Raw genomic sequence first — 17576 nt, 5'->3', positions numbered from 1 at the left:
CTCGACGTGACCTCTGAACAAGAACTGTTGGACCGCAAAGTGTCACAGTGGATTGAATATCACTGAGGAGTATATATAAAATCTTACAGGTATTTCCTCTGAACGTGACTATCTGCCTGTGTGTAAGGACTGGCCAACGGAGTAAGCTATGCAAGGATGAGGCCTACACAATAAACACTGGAGTTTGACTTGTGTATGGATAAGATCTGCTATGCAACCCATAAGAGGGACTAAAATATTTTGTAGGTGTTAGCTATGCCTATCCTGTAAGTCTTAATGAAATAATATGTTACAACTATTAAACAAATTCCCTAGGCTAGATCATCAGATGGTATAAATCAGCATCTCTGTGTCGACAGCAGTCTGATCCTGCGTATGCAGCACTGGAACAAAACATACATCCAACTAAGATGTGGAAACTTTGAGAGAACCTTTCTGGAGCTCCAAGGAGTCATTTCTATGGCTTTGTAGGGGCCAGCTAATATTTTATTGAATGGGCTCAAACCAGAACACCAAATCTGAAACCTCCCTACCCAGAAGAACATTTGGGCAGTATCTGGATCCAAACTTAGGGACTCAGGCCTAACCAAAGCAAAACAAATAAATCTGAACACACCCAATCTTTAGGGAAGTCTAGATTCAGATCAGATTCCAAATCCAGACTTTGCGACTTCAGCCCACACTCTTGTCCTTTTTATCACTCCTTGAACCTAAAACAAGCTCAGGAACCAGTTTATCTTTTCTTTATCTGCACCTGCCTATGTTATAGATTAAAGCAATTCAGTAAAAGTACAAGTATCTTTTATGATTGATATTTTATATTCTGTTGCACTTAGGCTAAATTACTCAATTCTTATGTCTCAAAAGGGTGAATGGGACAGTTTACAAGAAAACCATGGAAAGTCTTACCCTGTCACTCCACTCCGTGAGGAACCAGCTCTTAGCACAGGGCCCCATGTCACAGTTTTCTATGTCATTTGGCCGTAGCTTCATATTACATTCCTCGTCATCAACAATGTCTCCAAGATTGCTTACACACTTTACATCTCGGGTCCTCTGCCCCACTCCACATGGCACCGAACACTGTAATGAAACAGACTTTGGGTCAGCACTACATTCAAGACCTAGCAACTACAGTCCAGGTCTAGCTGGAGATCATCTATCCATTTACCTGCAATCCCATATGTGCAAAAATCTACATGAGCTGAAGAAATACTGGTTGTTCAGAGGGAGATATTTCAATAGTTTTATAGATGTGGGTCTCATTCCAATGCATCATGTAGGTGAATTTGGAAAGATAAGAATTAAAAATATAGGGCCAAACACTGCCATGACCATAAAGAACCTAACCACATTGGGACTGGTGTGGTTCTGCTGCACTGAGAAGCCTTGTTACAATGCACAGAAACTAGCCCTCTGAGGTCCAGAAAGGTTGTCTCAAGGTTTCCACATACTCTGCATGCTTTTGAGCTGCACTCCTGGGCAGGAGATAAAGCAAAGAGTAACTCAAAGGAGCACAGCTGCTCCTGACCCTCAACTGAAAGACACCTCTTCCCTGCTCTTCTCTGGCCTCTCTGTATGGAGTGCTGCTCCATACAGCAGCCAGCAGCATCTCTGCCTGGCAATGTATGCAGCTCAGATCATCAGGGCAAAGAAAGGCAGATAAGGAGTCCTGCCTAAGGAACTCCACGGCCTGTTGTGCCCCCAAACTGAACACCTGGATAGGACCCTGCCCTGCCAGTGCTCCTACCGCTCTATCATCAAATACTATGTGACCATGTAATTAAAGGCTGCATGATAACACATACACACAAGGAGTACAAATTAAGGTTGCACAGGCAGCCTTATATTTGGCATTTCCTAACTTCTGAGTGCTTGACTTTGCAGCCTTAACATTCTCTTAACATACGATGTTGTTGTTTTTAAATTTAATGATTATACACATGGCTGCAAATGATTAGTGCCAGCAATTGGAACATTCATTTTCCCCATAGGGACACGCTCCTCACTTTCCTATCTAAGCAAATGCGAAAGCCACAAAAGTATCTAGCAGTAAGAGCATCGCTTATATATGGATTGCGTCTATTTCTCCAATCCCTGAGTCCAAGATACTTGCAGAAATTCAGGTTAGGTTCGTGAAACAAGTCAATAATGTACTAGAGTAACACCAATAATGATGATAATGAGAACACCCAGCTTTTACATAGCTCTTTTCATCCACAGAAATCAAAGCACTTTACAAAGATCGGTATCATGATCCCCATCTTCCGGAGGCACAGAGAGATTAAGTGGCTTGCCCAAGGTCACCCAGCAGTCTGGGAACAGACCCAGAAATGGAACCAGGGTCTTCTGAGTTCCAGTCCAGTACTCTTTCCACTAGGTCACACTGTCTGGAAGCTTCCTTAAATCAGAAGTGCCATCTTTTCTAACCAGAATCAGATCAAAGCATCTGTCATTTATGTTTCTGTGTTGGGAAAAATGGCACTGCACTAAATTGCTTAAGATGCATTTTTAAAATCATGGAGCTGTCTCCAAAGTGAAAACCTACTTGAACTCCAGTAAGCTAACACAATAAATGCTCTATTTAAACCACAGAGCTTCCAAACTTAAGTGCCTCTCTCATTACAGTAGATCCTTTCCTCCTGATGCCAAAGGATTCTTTTTTGGTGGGGGGGGGAAGGAGAATAAATCAATCACCAAATTTTATTTTGATTGCCATTTCATATCATCAGCTAAAATTACTAAAGCAGTATTTGATTTATAATATTTCTTTACTTTGCTTCATACGTATTTAAAAAAACAAAACAAAACCACCCATCCAAGCCTCTAGGTGCCCTTGCATTTAAATATTATTCAAAATACAACTGAATAAAAATAAAAACAAAAAAACCTTAACCAGCTACTGCTTCTTACCACCAAAACAGACAATAATGAACCCTATATAGAATCAAACACTGGATAATAACATATGCCCCGAACTATAAAACAAGCCTTTATCAGGTCTTCCCTCGCTAAAAACACAGATAAATACATTGACCTTGCAAAGCACTCTGAATGATATTTTAATTAACTAAGTATATGTCTACCCTGTCCCTTTTCTCTATTCTCTCTGGTCCTAAACAACAAGTTTTAATTGGTCATAACCACATGGCTTGTTTAAATTGTCTAAGCTCACCTACTACCTATTTTGAAAGCTTTCCCACTTTCCCCTCTGTGGTTTTTAATCAAAGCCAAATGTAATCCAAATCACATCTGAGTAAAGATCTCTGGAGGAATGTTCCACTCCACCGTGGCTCCCCTGAGGTTTCATACTCCAAATGAACCACTCTTTCCCATTTACCGAAGTCCACTCTGTCTGAATTTGCCATTCACTGCAAATCTTCAGCTGGCATGTGCTGGTTGTTTCTGGCTTCTCCAAGTGATGGCATCGGTATTGCTGAACCATCAGAGTACGATTGGCATACACTTGTCGGCACAGGACTTGTCGGTGCTGCATACCAAGGCCACATGTTTTACTGCACTCAGACCACTCCCCTATATCCCAGCTAACAGAGAAAAGAAAAAGGAGAACATAATAATGATCCACTGTTAATAAAAATATTGCCATATTGTAGACATTCATCTCATTTCAATTCTGATTATATGCATTTGGACTAAAATATGTCTTATACTATCATTTAAACCTCTGTTTTGTCTTTTGTTGAATATTGAAATAAATAATATGTATCCTTTATGTAGGGGACCACTGCATACTTACAAAGGGTCTACTTGTAGGTTGAGGAGTTATGCTATTAAATATGTAAGAGTTGCAGAACTGGGTACATAGTGATCAGATTGTATTTTTAGAAATTGTCTAGCAATATATATTATCTCTGATTACTTTATTAGTACTTTCCAAAACATGTAAAAGCAAGATGCCTGCCCTGAGGAGCTAACAGACTTTTTCTGGACATGACACAGGGAGAGCAGTAACAAGACAGTTGTTCAGAGGAGGAATGACAGATGGATCATCTAAATGGGCATTAACTTACATATAAAAACAATGAATAGATGCATTTCATTTAAGTGACAATAAGATTCCTTTCCATTAAGATTGCATATATGTATTTGTTTTATTAATATACATATTTTCATTCCATGTCATTTTTAGTGTCATGCTCAGGGAGGTAAGTGCATTGCTAGTACAAAAGCCCTTCACACTGTTAACTTTAGACTTGTTGTGGAGAATGAGGGAGATAGCTGTATCATTTATCATCAGCACCGTAGGCATCCCAGTTTACCTGATTGACCGTATTCCGTCTGATTAGACAGAGTTGAATTAAAACTTAAAGCTTGAATTAAAGGTGATTAGGAAGGACAAGCAGGAAACAAAGCTGTGACTAGAGATCAGATATCTCTGGGGAAAGTATTCCAGTAGTCCTTTAGACTAGAGAACATTGGATGGGCTATTACTGGGAAGTGACCACCTGGCTCCAGCCAGGTCACAGGCCTATTTTTCCCAGGCCAGAGGCCCTAAGATCAAAAATGACAGCAAACCTTAAAACTCCCTGCCCGGAGAGGAAGTGTGTGTGTAGAGAAACTGACAGAGAGAGGCAGAGATTGAAGCAGGAGCACTCAGTCAAGACAGAGGCCCCGCAGAGTACACTGAGGCAGTATAGGCTCACCTAAAGCTTATCCCTTGTCTCCAAGCTTAGACAAGACCCTCTGTAGTGTTAACCCTTTTATCTGCTTGCTATATATCCTTGGGTGAATACACAGTGTGCTGTTTAGAAGGAGCTGTTCTGAGTTACCTTAATCAGCTGCTGATCACAGGCTCCCAGAAGGAAATGTCTTGCAGGTACCTGGTACATTTGGGCCTGTCATATCAACATGGTTAGAAGCTGGAGGGCTGAGAGGTAGAATGGGGTGGGGTTGCACCCAGAGAGGTGAAGGCAGCAGAACCTGTCACCAGGGGTGCACTCGTGAGGGACTACAAAGGAGTATAACGTAGAAAGCACCACTCACCCGGTACAAGTGGGAACGTAACCTGGTGATTCAGTCTAAAGTGGTGTGAACCGTGGAGTTCTGCTCTAGGAGAAGTGCAGGTAGAGGTTTCTCTCTTGGAAAGAGCACCAAGGGAGAGACTAGGGGAGAGACTGCAGGGGCAGTGCACCCTCAACCATCATACCTGTTGAGGAGTGGCTGCATTTAACCCAGAGTAAATGACTGCCAATCTCTCCTAACTCCCTTATCTCACATGGGATAACAGTGCTGTAATGGAGGATAAGCTGCTATGGCTGCCACTTCCTATAAAGAAATAAAAACCACCTCTGACAGGGGAACCCATCAACTGCACTCCATGTCACAAGTGGAAAATACTTGAGATGTTCACCCTAGAGTCCTATTTAAACAGCTACCCTCCTTTGTGCAAAGCTTCAGTGACACTGCTGCTTTCATTTTCCAGTGTATTTTCTGGCACAATCTTACAAGGCTGGGCACGGGAAGATGTTGCAGGCTTCTTCTTCTGGCGTGGGCTTGGTGCTGGTGTCACAATAGCTCTCAGACACCTCCTCATGAGAGATTCTATTTACACAGCGGAAGATTGGGTATCGCAACCCTGAAATGGCAAAAAAAACCAAAAACAAAAAACAAACCAATAATAAGTAGTGCAGATAAAAAGAAAGCATTCAACATACACATGACTTAGCTACAGCAACAGGATCTGGTGCAGAAAACCTAAACACAAGAGAGCAACAGGATAAGGAAAACAGTCCAGATTAGTAGTTTATCCATTGTACATAAATTCAAATAAACATAAGTGAAATCTGAATGCTTTGCTGTTTACAGCAATACATCAACTGCAGCTGCCTGCAAACACAAACCACAGCACAGCATTGCAAGAGAGGCTGAGAAAATGTTGTGGTTTTGCTCCATTAAATGTTTATGGGGAGAACTGTGCCTAGCTTCAGCCTGCAGTTGATTTAAAAAATGCAGTCTAGCAGCCTGAACACAGGACTGGGAGCAGGAACTTGTGTGCACTAATCCAGCCTCTGAGTCAGATTCCTTTTCTTTTTGCTTTTGGGCAAGTGACTTACCCTCCCTACTTCAGGATTATCATCAGGTCAATAAGGATATAAAAATAACACCTACCTCATTGGAGTGTTTTGAGGCTTCATGAATTAATGCTTTAGGGATGACAAATGCTGGATAGATGTTAAGTATTATTATTTCTCTCCTTTTTTAACTGCTCAGTCTCTTTAGCTAAGTTTTGCACTTAGACAGAAAGACGGTGATTTCCTTTGCTTGTGTAACCTGTCTCTCGTGATGGTGACAAATTCAGACCAAGATGCTAAGTGTGTCACTTCCATTATTCTGGTACAGAGAGAATTTTCACCAATTCCAGCAGCTCAGTGAGTCATGCAGCTCTAGTTCTCAGGTCAAAGAAGAGTTTGTACAAACTCCCTCAAAGCCCACAGTTTTTTCTCATTCCTGCTACTCTATTCCAAAGAAGATCCATGCCAAACTTCTCCATCCCTGCCTGTACCCAATTTATTCTAATTCTTCTCGGGAGCTACACTAAATTGGCTGAGTACGAGCCCTGTGAAAATCAGGCCATTTTCAGTTATCTCAAGTTGGGCATCATAAGGTGAAGCACCCCAAATCATTAGCAACTTTTGAATACTGAGGCCCACTTAGTGTGGAGACTGAGGGGTGGGCAAAAAAAAAAATAATGGAGTGTGAAAATAAACTCTGATCTGAAAGGGAAAGATCCTGCTTACGTTAGAGGTAAGTGTGTTTATACCCCAAAATGAACTGACCACAAACAAAACACATAATTCAAACAGGAATGCAGATAAATCGTTTGCCCTTCTTTCCACAGACATATCCTGATATGCTATCCCTATCTTAGTAACTCTCTTCCCCAAATTTAGGGTCTGATCCTGTTTCGACTGAAAACAATGGAAGTTTTGCCATGGGCCTATGTGACAGCTGGGGTAGACCTTTGTTTCTGGGGTAAAATTATACTGACTCACATTTATGTTAACAGTTGCTGTGTTTGAGAATTTAGGGAAGAATAGTATACAACCTGAAGAGAAGAGAATACAAATGTCTGTAGAGTCCCCAGTTCGTTATCAGACACACAGACAACTATCAGACAATGTTTATGCTTCAGCAAGCAGTCTCTTGTTGCAGCTTTCCAGAGGTCACATTGCACATCTCCCACCCTTACACAACACCAGCCATTCTTCATGATGTATCAGGTTTCTTGAAGGCAGAATCCTCTACAAGGTCAGTCTAGACCAGAGGTTCTCAAACTGTGGTCCGCGAGTTCCATTCAGGTGGCCTGCAGATAGTTCCTCTAAGGTGGGTGCCTGGGCGGCCGCACAGGAGAGAACGAAGGGCCACCCACCTAAGTAGTCGAGCTGCGCAAGCATGGCTCCATTAATTAGGTGCCTGGACCTTGGAGACATGTAAGGCGAGGTGGTGGCCTTGGGGGGAGTAGGGGGTAGCTGAGAGGGGGTAATGGGGTGAAAAGAGGGGGTGGAGGGAATTTAGGACATGCGGGGCTGTGGTGGCCAGAGAAAGAGGTGATTTTCCCCAGCTCCAGGGCTGCAGCTGCCAGGGAGAGATGGCCCTCCTTCCCAGCCTCAGCTCTGTGGCTCCTGTGGTGAGGGAGAGAGGAAGAGACCCCCTCCTTCCCAGCCCCAGCTCAGGGGCTGCCGCAGCGGGGGAGAGAGGGCACATCCATCGCATTAGAAAGGTAAGACTACTGATAGGAAAATATGAGTTGTGCGCTATTATTTGTAGAACAAAAAATCATTAATTATTATGAAGGTTTTTTATATATAGTGCTTTTATCCAAAGCACTTTACAATAGTTAGCTAACGGGTACAAACAACAGTTGGAAAGATCATTAAGTGGTCCGCTGAGTCCCTCAGCAATTTTCAAGTGGTCTGCGGAAAAAAAAAGTTTGAGAACCACTGGTCTAGACCAAACACCAAGAGGATTTACATCCTCAGAGTAAAGAGAAGCAAATCCTTACAAGAGAGATGTGAGGGCACAAGATGTTAGAGTTGCAGCTTAATTCCTTCCTTCCACCACCAAATATGCTTGCCTCTACTTTCGAACCAAACTATGGGCCCACAGTGCAGCAACCTGCATGGAATTTAGAGGGAGGAGCCCAGGTTGCAGGAGGCACCAGAAAGCCAGCCTGTGTGCAAATGGCTAGAATGCTAGCTGCACCTCTGTAAATAGTTCTCTTAACAAAGAGCTGTTTATTGTAGAAACATAGAGTCCTCTCCTGTTGTTACCCAGCATGTAACATATGAAACACGCACATGTGCAGAGTTCAAAGCTGTATGACTCACTGTAAAAGTCCAAACGAGTCACATGGCTAAAAGCCTGCCCAACTCTGAAACTGGATAATTTGCTGACAACATGCAGCTGTCTCTTTTCTTTTGGTGTATGTGGCAGGGAGGAGTGAACAAAAGGGTAATACTGTAATAGCAACAGCCTGAATATCTTGGCTAATGTGGTATAAGTTAGATGCTAAGAGTCCATCGATACTGCAACTGGCTTACATGATTGCTGACAATGCAGATCTTATGCCATTGGACTGAATGCTTAGTCTGCTCCAGCTCCTTCTATATCTAATTATACACTTGAATCTGCAGTCTAAGTCTAGCATCTGTTGTTAACTAGCTCCACATTCCTACCTCCTAGTGTTCTAAATCTCAATTTTAATGGTAACTTTTGGTGATTACTTAAAAGTTTTTAACTGTGTAACAGATTTTCTGCAAACTCCTGCATCTCATCCCGTATTTACAAAACTTACATTTTTCTTCATCTAACTGGGAGGTTAGCTGCGAGAGAGAGAGAGAGCGAGAGCGTGCACAGTACATTCAGATGGCTATTTGTTTTAATTGATCTTGCACTAAAGTTTTGTAATAGCTTTAACTCACGCCCATGGTTTAAATACAATAAGTGTGGTTTTGATTAATGATAACTGTTGGCTGACATACAGCAAAATATGGCATTTGTAATAAAGGAAATTAAAAGCTTACACATCTGCCAAATTTAAATTCATTCAGCAATATATTTAAATGAGAAGTTTTGCATCTGAAATGCTAATTTACAATAAAATTGTATACAGAGCCATCTTCATTCTTCCAGTTCTAGTAGAAAGTAGGTAATTTAGCAATCAGCAGGGTGCTTTACTCATTAGCTTTCTTTACAAATTTGCTTTTTAAATTAAGAACATTCTGCACACTACAGTATCACTGTTAATATATTTCGTATTCAGACCGGTCTCTCTGTAATGTGTTTCCATTTACAGCTAAGCCACAGTCTGTGTTGGAGGACAGGGGAACAGGAAAGAGTGTTTGCTCTCAGGAGGAATTTCTGTGGTTCCTGGAATGTATAAACTTCAGTGGCATATGATCTCATCTATTTCTGGCTGATGCACAGGGTTGGTGCCATAGAAATACCCTCCGTACTCTGTTTGGGGAAGTTAGCAGTTTCCACAGGCATGGCCCTGGTACTAGAAAGCTACACCCTCAGCCTGATCAGGTGGAACTTTAGGTCAAGAGCTGGTTGATATTTTTCATCTGAAAAATAATTTAAAAAAAAGATAAATGGCCTTTTTTCAAAATCAAAAACTTCAGTGAAAAGTACATCCAATATTTCCAGTTTTTAATGAAAAATCAATCATTTTCTTCTCCTTTTTCCTTGATCTCATTCTGCCATGAAATGAAAGAGAATGAATGATGTCTAGGGGCGTTTCTTCTTTTCTTTCCTCCTTTTGATAGTCAATAACTTCCCAAAGTTGAAGAAGTTATGAAAAATTATAGAGTAGCAAAAGAAGAAACGAAAAAGTGAAGGAAATAATGGACATCAATTTTTTTTGCAGTTTCAAAAAAGGCAAAAGTGGAAAAAACTAAAATTTCAAAAATTATCAAAAAAAAATTCAGAATGTTTTTAAGAAAGAAAAAAACCCCATTCCTTTACAAATTCTGCAAAATGGAAACAAATTCAAAATTTCAACTTTGTTTCAACAAATTGTTTTGCCTCACTTTACCATTTCTCTTTGGGAGAGAGCAAAGAACCTGTTGGACCTCAATTGCCTTAGAGGATTATATGGGCAGAGGTAGTCAACCAAGTAACTCAGGACTAGATTTGTAACAAATTGTTCATACTATCAGCAAATCATAGTACTCCCAGTACAGTATACTGCTCCAAATTAAATTTGGTAGAGTCTGGGACACAAAGTTGACCCCAGGTCCCACTCAGAACCTAGGGAAGGAATATTTATTTCAGACATTCCTCCTCTCTAATTTCAGGGTGTAAGTCTCAGTTCCATAACATGCTGAAAGCTTTCCTGTGATATTATATTGTTCTAGTGTTCTGATGTTAAATCGGCATTCAGATTTCATAGCTGCTTCCCACTGACTGCCAGATATTTAAAAACAGCAAAATTCTGATCATAGGGATTACAAAGGAAAGTTTCCAACATTCTTCCTATAAAATGACTGAAACCCCTCAAAACCCTTACAGATGTGTGCACCTGCATTTGCATGCAGAATTTCTTGATCTGAGTACTCAAATGCACAATTCCTTTGCACAGAAACTTCAGCTTCCACCTTCTGAAAATATGATGGTCCCAATCCTCAGCTGGTGATTCTCACTGATTGCAAGAGAGTTTATGTCTATTTACAGTAGCTGAGGATCCTGTCCACATACCCTAATCTAAAAGCCATTTCCGAGGGCCAAGCAAAATAATTCTGGTTTACGTTCACTGCCCTCCCCCACAATGTGTCAGACTCACAAGAGTCCTGATTTTAGTACTGTAACGTTTCTGACATAATTTCCGCAAGTAGGGCAGATTTCCCAATTCATTGTCTTGGACTAGCAGGGAATAACAATAAAAAAAGAGAACATCCATGTAGTGTGCTTAACTACCAGCTCTCCAGTCAGAGATATAATTTGAATTCATTATGATGATGATGTGCATAAGGATCAGCACAGCATTAAGATTTCATGCACTAGCTCAGTTTCATATCTTGAAGCAAGGAGAGAGCCCTAAAGAAAATTAACTACAATTTTTCCCCAGAGGAAATAGGTTTGCAGAGCAGTCACATCTCTCTAACAGTTCAGTATTCCCAGTAACAGAATACGCTATCAACTCCCTTTACATCACCACCTTTAATTGCCTTCCCTCACCTCAGGAATATGCTGACTGCCACAAAGATATTACCTTTCCTCTATGTCCAGAGTTAAATTTTCCTTTATTCTAGCTCAACAGAACCACAATTTTCCCAGCAGCTTAACGAGTTATATGGAACGCGTAGAGCTGTGTTTTGTTAGCTATACCGGTAGCCATACACCTCACTGGCCCAGCTCTCTGAGAGAGCCCCTCCATTTTAAAGTAAGATCAGCCAGGAGGTATGTGTTGACAATACCTGGAGTTAAGTGTGCCTGGTGCCAGGACTTCTCAGGTGAGCTTCCCCACCAGTAGAATTTACTCCCGTCAGAGGTCTGCTAGAGCAGGCGTCAGAGCATGATGGAAGACATTTTCACTTGGTTTAGATTATATCTTATTTTGATTGTTTTTATTATGTACTCTTGGGTTTTATTCCAAAAAGGACAGTATTTATTAGAGTACCCCAATTTGGGTTATATTTTAATATAATTTGTTGATTTTCAAATATGAAAAGGGTACTCAGCTGCTACAGCAAGAGAGGCTGTAACCATTAAAAAAAAATGTGTTTGGACATCATAAATCTCTAGAAACTACACACTCTACTACCATCTTCTGCTCGAGTATTCAGGTCCTGCACACTGGTTCTGGAGAATATACCACTGATGTTTGTCAAAAGCATCAGTACCTTTGTTCCTACAATTGGCTAGTTCAACCAGCTTTTGTGCCGCAAACAGCTATGTCCCATCACGCAAAAGGTTAATTAAAGGGGTCGAACCCCTCAAAAAGCATGTAAATTCACACCACATATTGTAAGGGCATCTAACTGGCAAATGGAGCTCTGAGCTGAACAGCACTGGAGGAATCACTGCCAGTAAAGGTGCAATCCAGGCAAATAGGAGGAAGATATTGACAGAGGTGCAAAAAGTACCAATGAAAATGGAGGATTTAAACAAATGGGGAAAGGAAACCAAAGAATGGTGAGGATAATGATAGTGTATCAGGGAAACATGAGAAAAGCAACTTGAGGCAATTGTCCTCAGCCATAAAAGACTGCAATATTTCTCATTTCAGAAATGGATGCCATATTCTGCTTTTTAACTAGGCTTGGAAGAATTACATCTTTATCAGTAAATGTCAGTAAACGTCGATTGCACCAAACACACAAACCAATGAAAAATATTTCCATCAATAATCATTTAAATTTACAGATAGGGACAGTAAGAAAAATTCTGCTTGAGAACTTATTAGAGTTTAAGGATATTTATTTTGTATATTTTGATGTGTGTTGACAATTTTTGTTTTAATGGTTATAAAGCTTTACCTTTTTGAATATCGCTGTCATTAAATTATTATGGACTGACCCCTCTATGGATTGACCCCCTCAAAAAATTCCCACAGCTGTGAAAATGTAAATGGATAAAAATATAAAAAATTCTTAAAGGCCATAATTTTGCAAAACTATGAAAACTGTAATTGATAAAAAATGCTTAAAATAAACATTAATATTATCTGTTGAAATGAAAAAAAATTGGACTCTGCCAAGCCTGTTTATAAACTATGTGCACCATGGCCTGTTTATTTTATTTTAGAATTATTTTTATTGACATATATTTGGAACCCACTTTGTGCTATAGATTTGTCTGTCTTTCACTTAGTGAGAAACAACAGAAAGCAGTGGCTCAAACATATGTCTAATGTATACAGGGATTTGCTGGGTTTTCTAACATGCTCTTTCCCCCATGTTTTTCTTCTCCTGGCCTGGAATCCTCCTGTGTGTAATATAAATACTGTGCATACACTGTAAAGCATTTACCTTTCCCACACGAAGTGGTGCACTCAGTTGTTCCAACCTGTTTCCAGTTGTGCTCTCGGTTTCGTCGTGGTGGCTGCACAGCAGGGACCTGGTTGTCTGGCTGATGAGAAGGAAACCTTCCTGGCTGAATAACAGGAAAGGTCCCTGTTGACTGTCCAGTGTGAGTGTCTGTCTCCCTATGCAAATTCTCATCTTCGTGATCTGTACCATCTGTCAGTTCTAACTGACCATTGAATGGCTCCCCTGGGGACAGGCAACAAGAGCAAATTAAAAGAGTGATCATCTCTTTCAAATATTAGCTAATGCATTCACTAATTAGTAGTTGAAACAATGGTCTACAAAGTTGTCAAGCTTGGAAGTAGCTTTTATCTCCATATACAGACTTGCTGGGTTGTTCTGCAGACAAAGACTTGCTGCTTTTCAATGAGGCACCCAATTCTCAGCAAGCAAACACACACACAAAAGTGGAAATTCACCAGGCATTTTCTAGCATAATTATTGCACCTAATGTCAATCAAGTTTCCCAAGGATTTGTTTTTTCATCATGCTCCATATTCTGTGCCTCTTAATGTCAAATTCCAGCTGCTCCTCATTAAGAAACAGACTATAGAGCCAATACAAATCTGACAAGGAGAATCAAAAACATGAGAAATAGTACCAAACTTGCCTGCCAATTTTCTTTTTTTTCTTTTTTTCAGAATTACTGTTACATTTAACACACCTCCGTGCTATAGAATTTAAAATACATTCTGTCTAGAGAAATTTTAGCTTTGGGGGCTTAGAAATTTCCACAGGATTGAGAGAGAGAAGCTGAGAAAGGTTGTTTCAAAACATCAAACTCCAAAAAGAAAGAAAAAGTATTTTAATTTCTGAAATACAGTCACAGCAATTCAGCTCATAACAGTAACTGATCAAGGAAAAGTCACAGTGTGTTCTTATCCCATGTGACACGTTAAAGACAAAATTACCTTCAAAATAAAAATAAAGAACCAGATCCTAGGCTGGAGCAAATCAGAGTAACTCCATTGAAGTCCATGGAGTTACACTGCTTTACACCAGCTGAACATTGGGGGTGAAATCCTGGCCCCATGAAGTCAATGACAAAACTTCCATTGACTTCAGTGAGGCCAGAATATTACTACTGGCCCATAATGTTACAGAATATGCTTAATGCAATGATGATTTACCTGGCCTTCTGTGAGGAGGCAACTGAGGGCTAATGACGTTGGCTTCTGGAATTATATACTCATAATGTATACCTGGGTTAGGTTGCTGATGTATCATCTATGAGGAAAAACAGCCAAATAAATGTTATCTGATTCAAAATAATCACCCTTTCACTTAAACCATCTGTTAGGTTACTACTGTTTAACAGAAATATGCATTTAAACCAATCAATAGCATGATGATTGCTACTATTAGAAAAGACAAAGATTTGTTTGGTACATGTCAGTGAAATATGAAAATAAACAATTTGTTCCTGAGAGGCTAAGACAAGAAAGGAAAAGATGAGTTTCTACGCTTGCAAATTGCACTAAATTGTAATAGGAAGGAACAGCTGTTACTCAAAATCCTCACTGTGAAGAACTACATCATATGCGTCTTCTTCGTACAGGTGCACAATTTGAAAATACAGCAGTGTCGTTAAGAGTCTTTCACTGAACACTAGGTGGCGAGAGAGGTTCATACGACAAATGGGTTGAAATAACTGACCTGACAGATAACTGAGAAAAGGTAAACAAGAAAGAGAAGAAAGAAACGGAAGGGTCCAAATCCAAATGCTCCAAACCCCGCTAGCTCTCTCCTCAAATGACTGTCAGTTCTACTTGAGTTGAGAACACATAAACAGCACTTAGTATTATCATTCGATAATTGCCCTGTTCTGTTCATTCTGGAGCATGTGACACTGAGCATTGTTGGAAGACAGGACACTGGGCTAGACAGAACTTTGCTCTGTCCCGCTATGGCCATTCTTATGTTATTAACCCATCTGTGTTACCTCATATACCAAGTTGCTCCCTTTTATAGTCTTGCAGCTCAGCACATATCACTCACCACCGTATTTATAAAGCAGCAAGCAAAAATAGCTAACAACAATTGTATGTCTATTCAATTTATATAGCAGTCGTTTAACACTGCTCAAGTAAATAGATAACAGAGGTCCACATACACATTGTGGTGACTGGTTTCAGAGTAGCAGCCGTGTTAGTCTGTATTCGCAAAAAGAAAAGGAGTACTTGTGGCACCTTAGAGACTAACCACTTTATTTGAGCATAAGCTTTCGTGAGGAAGTGAGCCGTAGCTCACAAAAGCTCATGCTCAAATAAATTGGTTAGTCTCTAAGGTGCCACAAGTACTTCTTTTCTTATTGTGGTGACTGTATCACTGATATAGAATTGTGTTCCTGACAACTGCCAAATACATTTTCAGCCAGTTGGACTGAACATTCCACAGATAGCCAAACATGCAGAAAAGATCCCTCGTTTCTTCTACTGTTGGACAAAAGGGTTGGTTTGTTTTTTGTTTGTTTGTTTTAATATTTTTATCTAGCACTGGGAACCTTGAGCGTACCTGCTTTAAGAAAGACAGCAACAAAGGGTAGAGGTTTTAGAGCCCAATTGTACAATCCTTAGGCACATTAGCAAGCACTCACATGAGTATCCCATTGAAATCAATGGGAGGGTGTGTGAATAAGTGCTTACCAACCTAGGAGCTTCATGATAAAGCCCTTGCAAGGTACTTATGTCTCCTGGAAAACCATTTGAATCCCCTAGCAGCCCTACATTATGCTGGTGGAGTGGGAATAGAGGTGCTTGAATTATCAGTTATAGACACTATGTACTGTTGATTCTATTAATCTGGCCTTGGTTACTTTAATAATGTGGCTGATCACATGGCTGCAGGGGTGTTGGATTGCTCTGGCAGAAGCCTCAGCCAGTTTAATTAAAAAAAAGTCTTTAAAAAAAATCATCACTACAGATTGCTGTTAGTGCCTTATACCTGGGTTTCTTATCAGCCAGATACTGCCTCTTGAACATGAAAAGTTCCTTGGTTCTGCCAAAGCAAGGGTTACAACCAAGAGAAAATCCATTCTACACCCCCGTGACCCACCAGCAACAAACTTGTGGCACTAGGTTTGTTTTGCAGTCCGAAAGCCATTCTGGAATCCACTGAAGTCTACAGAGTTATTCCGAGTTAGGGTCCATCCCTTTGACTTTGAAAAGTGTTTCCTCTGGCAAACAACAGCTTCTTCTCTGAGCTCCGCCCCAATGAGAGCACCCACTTTCTGGAATCATACGAAAATGCACTGCCTGTAATGATTTCTACAAGGGCTGACCTTCCGACCTCTCTCTACAATTTTAAAATGCACTCTCTTGGTGCCCAGTCCTGCAAGGTGCTGAGCACTCTCAAGTCCTATTGACTTCAGTGGGAGCTGAGGGTGCTCTTCAGATCAGGACCTTACAGTTTGGGTAGTTCCAAGGAAAGCTCTCCTATGGTTCCCCTGATTCTTAAAGCTCCCAGGGTTCAGAGCTAAGGAAAAGTGGAAGATTCAGAAATGGTAAGACAAGGACTGTACATTTCAAGGAGTTGAGGAATTGGAAACTAGTTTATGTTAATATTAGCTATCTCTCTGTAACTAGAAAGTCAGGACCTGTGCCAGGGTGATTATGCTATTAACAAAGCTCCTATGATTTTCTTTTATCTAACTCTCCAATCTCCATTTTAAGACAAACCAGCACAGATGGCTTTTCAACAAACCCATAGTGCAGTGAAAGGGAGAATGCTGATCTATCAGCCAGCCCAGATGAGCCTCCTGTGGTCCTGACATCCTACAGAGAGCATGATGAAGGAGAGAGAATGCCAAACCAGGGGGCCAGTCCACAGCAATAACCCACAGTTCAAGTCACTAAGCTGTGCCCAAACCCACGGCAATCTTGCTGTTTTCTTTCTGGCAAATAAGATGTCTTGAAGGGAAAAACGAAGGGAGATAAACAGGCAAAGATTAAATCAATACATAGTAGTGACACAAACAAACCGTGAGATATAACAGCTATAAAAATCAAAATCCATTTTATTATGATTAATTTAAGGTGCTCTAAAGTTTTTGATTATACTTATTTGGGAACACCCGCATAGGTCATGCATGGCTCCTTTGCCTTTTCTCTGGGTAATGCAATCATCATACATTAGGCATCAATTTCTTGGCAATAAAAACATCACAGCATCTCAGCTCACACCATCCAATATTCTTTACATAAGTGCTCATAATATTTTTTTTTAGTAATATGCATTCTGGGCAATCAGAATCCATTTATCTTTACATCCAAATTTTACATCACAACAAATGAAAAATCATCCCCATCTCCCATGCTGGGCCCTGTTAAGGCAATACAATAAATAATTATTGTTACTTTTTAATCATTTTGCCATTTGTAACTTTTCCATTTGTAGGAGCCAGTGCACTTTCTATAAAAATATACTGCACTAATTTTTCTATCATGGGTCATCACTCGTTGAGATTAATGACAACCAAACCCTGGCCAATTAAAACAACCAATATCATCAAATCAGACTGTGCACCTA

At 40.4% G+C, this 17576-nt stretch overlaps 1 protein-coding gene across 3 annotated transcripts in view; it reads right to left on the bottom strand.

The window, feature by feature from the left end:
• Window positions 1–17576, bottom strand: part of THSD4 (thrombospondin type 1 domain containing 4) — a 600975-nt gene that overhangs the window by 53619 nt on the left and 529780 nt on the right. For all 3 annotated transcript variants that reach the window (XM_074966229.1, XM_074966230.1, XM_074966232.1), the window contains 5 exons: window positions 14180–14276; window positions 12993–13235; window positions 5467–5596; window positions 3341–3545; window positions 910–1083 (listed from right to left, as the gene is read on the bottom strand). In XM_074966229.1, coding sequence (XP_074822330.1) covers window positions 910–1083; window positions 3341–3545; window positions 5467–5596; window positions 12993–13235; window positions 14180–14276 — 849 coding nt within the window. The remainder of the gene's footprint in view (window positions 1–909; window positions 1084–3340; window positions 3546–5466; window positions 5597–12992; window positions 13236–14179; window positions 14277–17576) is intronic.

Source organism: Natator depressus, chromosome 10, assembly GCF_965152275.1.
Source record: "Natator depressus isolate rNatDep1 chromosome 10, rNatDep2.hap1, whole genome shotgun sequence".
Lineage (NCBI taxonomy): Eukaryota > Metazoa > Chordata > Testudines > Cheloniidae > Natator > Natator depressus.
The sequence above is the reverse complement of the archived record's forward strand: the minus strand, read 5'-3'. Positions and strand labels throughout refer to the sequence as shown.